The sequence below is a fragment of the Mandrillus leucophaeus genome, unplaced genomic scaffold (genome assembly GCF_000951045.1).
Source record: "Mandrillus leucophaeus isolate KB7577 unplaced genomic scaffold, Mleu.le_1.0 Scaffold59, whole genome shotgun sequence".
NCBI classification, from domain to species: domain Eukaryota; kingdom Metazoa; phylum Chordata; class Mammalia; order Primates; family Cercopithecidae; genus Mandrillus; species Mandrillus leucophaeus.
In genome coordinates, this window is record NW_012106363.1 from 5425651 (window position 1) to 5429101 (window position 3451).

General features: G+C 55.7%; 1 protein-coding gene across 1 annotated transcript; it reads left to right on the forward strand.

Moving 5' to 3' along the window:
* The first annotated feature begins 1044 nt into the window (after positions 1 to 1044).
* Positions 1045 to 3153, forward strand: HOXB1 (homeobox B1). Its single transcript, XM_011999343.1, has 2 exons — positions 1045 to 1716; positions 2167 to 3153. Exons 1-2 carry the CDS (start codon positions 1131 to 1133, stop codon positions 2493 to 2495), a joined length of 915 nt encoding a protein of 304 aa, XP_011854733.1. The 5' UTR covers positions 1045 to 1130; the 3' UTR covers positions 2496 to 3153.
* The last annotated feature ends 298 nt before the right edge of the window (positions 3154 to 3451 follow it).

Consider the following 3451-nt stretch of genomic DNA (forward strand, 5'->3'; position numbering starts at 1 on the left):
TTCAAGAAGAGAATAAAAAATTCCCCTCCTCTTCACCTCCCTGTAAACATCACCTGGCTGTGCTTATTGTGGCTCTCTAGAGAGATATAGGGAGTTATTTAAGTCTGAGTGAGTGAGCTAGCTACAGCTATGGATGGCTAGAGAGAGGATAAATACATCTAGAGAGATGAGTTGATGGATAGGTAGGAAACGAATATAAATATGGAGAAAGATGGACGAACAGAGAGATGGATTGAGACAGAGAGAATATAAAGAGAGGCTGAGGGAGAAAAATGGATGTGTGAATGAGGACAGAACATTTATGCAAAGAGAGAGAGAGGGAAGATGGGGCATTTCTCATCCTTTTCTCCACATTTCTGTAGTCCTGCCTTGCTCCCTGAAATGCCATTTTCCCACCCCGCCTTCATGAATTCTTCCTCTAGATTCTAGATCCTGCCCCACACCCTTAGGTGTTTTTGCACCACCTCCCCCAACCGCCCTACCACACAGTCATCCATTTGGCCCAAGATAACATACCTCACCCGGCTGTCCTAGCTCATCACCCTAAGACAAATTGGAAGAAAGGAACATGGTTCGGGAGTTCTGGGCAAAGTAAGGAAGCTGGATTCCCCACCTCCCGGTCCACAGACTTGGGGGGAAGATTTCTTTGAGGGGTAGGAAGAGTGAGGGGCAGCTGGCTTGAATTTGTCCCAATCTAATAACCCAGGAGCCTATTGAAGGCCTTGGGGGTTGGGAGGAAAGGAAAGTCTTGAATATTCTCCTAACTTTTTCCCCCCTCCCTCTAGTCCCTTCTTTCCAAAAGTCTTTGAAGAAAGATGTTTTTGACGCTTCCATGTCGCTCTCAGATGGATGGGCTGAGGGTGATTGAAGTGTCTTTGTCATGCTAATGCTTGGGGGGTGATGGATGGGCGCTGGGGCTGCCAAACTCTGGCCCGCTTAGCCCATTGGCCTGGGAGAGATCACATGTGCCCCCTCACCCCCACTCCCTACCCCCTTCCTAGGGAAGCGCTGGCCCAGGCGAGCGGGCCAGGCCATGGATTCGAGCCCCAGCGCTGTGACATACTGCCGAAAGGTTGTAGGGCAAGAGGGTGTCTCCCCAAAACGGGCCGACCCTCCTGTGGCCTTGACGCATGGACTATAATAGGATGAACTCCTTCTTAGAGTACCCACTCTGTAACCGGGGACCCAGCGCCTACAGCGCCCACAGCGCCCACAGCGCCCCAACCTCCTTTCCCCCAAGCTCGACTCAGGCGGTTGACAGCTATGCAAGCGAGGGCCGCTACGGTGGGGGGCTGTCCAGCCCCGCGTTTCAGCAGAACTCCGGCTATCCCGCCGAGCAGCCGCCTTCAGCCCTGGGGGTACCCTTCCCCAGCTCCGCGCCCTCGGGGTATGCCCCAGCCGCCTGCAGCCCCAGCTATGGGCCTTCTCAGTACTACCCTCTGGGTCAATCAGAAGGAGATGGAGGCTATTTTCATCCCACCAGCTACGGGGCCCAGCTAGGGGGCTTGTCCGATGGCTACGGAGCAGGTGGAGCCGGTCCGGGGCCGTATCCTCCGCAGCATCCCCCTTATGGGAACGAGCAGACCTCGAGCTTTGCACCGGCCTATGCTGATCTCCTCTCCGAGGACAAGGAAGCGCCCTGCCCTTCAGAACCTAACACCCCCACGGCCCGGACCTTCGACTGGATGAAGGTTAAGAGAAACCCACCCAAGACAGGTAGGGCTCAGATGTGGCCACCCCTTCTCCGGGGCCCAAAGTATCTCTGCTTCCCCTGCAGTGACATGTCCTGGGCCTGGGCTGGGTTCTTCTCTTTCAGCGGCTCTGGTACACACAGGTAAGAGCACAACCCATGTCTCAGGTCAGGTGAGGTGTCCTCACCCAGTATGTAACCGGTCACCCCAGGAGTAAGTTTCCATACACACCCCACTTTCTGATCTGTGCACCCAGCACAGGCCCAGGACCTGGTGTGCATCGGGGGATGGAAGTATGGGGAAGGCTGCTCTGGACTTGATGATCACCATGGGGGTACCTGGGTCCCTGGGAACTTTGACAACTGTACTTGGGCAGAATGGTGAATGGAGGTCCAGAGCCAGCCCCGGAGGAGGGAAGGGGAAGGAGGAAGAGGTGAGAGGATTGACCTGGGCTTTCTCCCTGCCCCGCCCCTAGGGAAGGTGTCAGAGCCCGGCCTGGGCTCACCCAGTGGCCTCCGCACCAACTTCACCACAAGGCAGCTGACAGAACTGGAAAAGGAGTTCCATTTCAACAAGTACCTGAGCCGGGCCCGGAGGGTGGAGATCGCAGCCACCCTGGAGCTCAATGAAACGCAGGTCAAGATTTGGTTCCAGAACCGACGAATGAAGCAGAAGAAGCGCGAGCGAGAGGGAGGTCGGGTGCCCCCAGCCCCACCAGGCTGCCCCAAGGAGGCGGCTGGAGATGCCTCAGACCAGTCAACATGCACCTCCCCAGAAGCCTCACCCAGCTCTGTCACCTCCTGAACTGAACCTAGCCACCAATGGGGCTTCCAGGCACTGGAGCGCCCCAGTCCAGCCCTATCCCAGGCTCTCCCCAACCCCAGGCCTGGGCTTCACTGGCCTGGGGATCCTCTCTAGGGCTGAAATGCCAGTTTAGAGCTGCCTGGGAGTAGGAGGGGGGATGGGGAAACATTTTTCTCAGACCTGGGTGACTGGGGGCCCTACACGACTGGAGGCCTGGGAGGCATGGAACCTGTCAAAGGTAGAGGGAAGGGCTTCTGCCTTTGATCTGGGGATCAACTCAGTGTCAACATGAGGTGGGGGTGGGGGCCAGCCTCATCCTCCTGGATTCATTCTCCTTTCCCTTCCAACTTCTGTTTATTCAGTTCAGTGCCTTCCGAGCTTTGAGGAGTCTCCTCACGCACTCTTATCCTAACTCCCCCATTCTAGGCCTGAGACAGAACCTTAAATTTTCTTGTGTGGGAAGTGTTTGGGTGCAGCCATATTATTATCAATGCTTAATCCAGTCACCACAGACCTTACAATAGCACCAGCTGCCTTGTGACAGACCAAAAAGCCCCCGCCCCCATCTAACCCCATTAGCCCTCTCCTGGCACATTTATATTGCACTAATGCAGCCTCCAGAGGTTGTTTTCTGAGACCTGCCTCCTCACACCAGCGATCTCATCACTATGTTACCAAAGTGTTTTGGAACTTGGTATTCCAGAGACTTCTGGAACACTGTGCATGTCCTGCCCCCAGCAAGCCACAACCAGGAAGGTACAGGCACGCCCCCACTAGCTCCTCCCCTATTTATTGCCTCCTGGAAAACCCAGGACCCTCTTCCCCATCTCCACCCCTACCCCTGGGGGCAGCCCAGGGAGAGCCAGGCACAGTGAGGGCTCCCAACAGCTGCAAGGATTTATCTGAACCTTGGAGAAAGAGGAGGAGCCATCTAAGTTTCTGGAAACCTGAGCCCC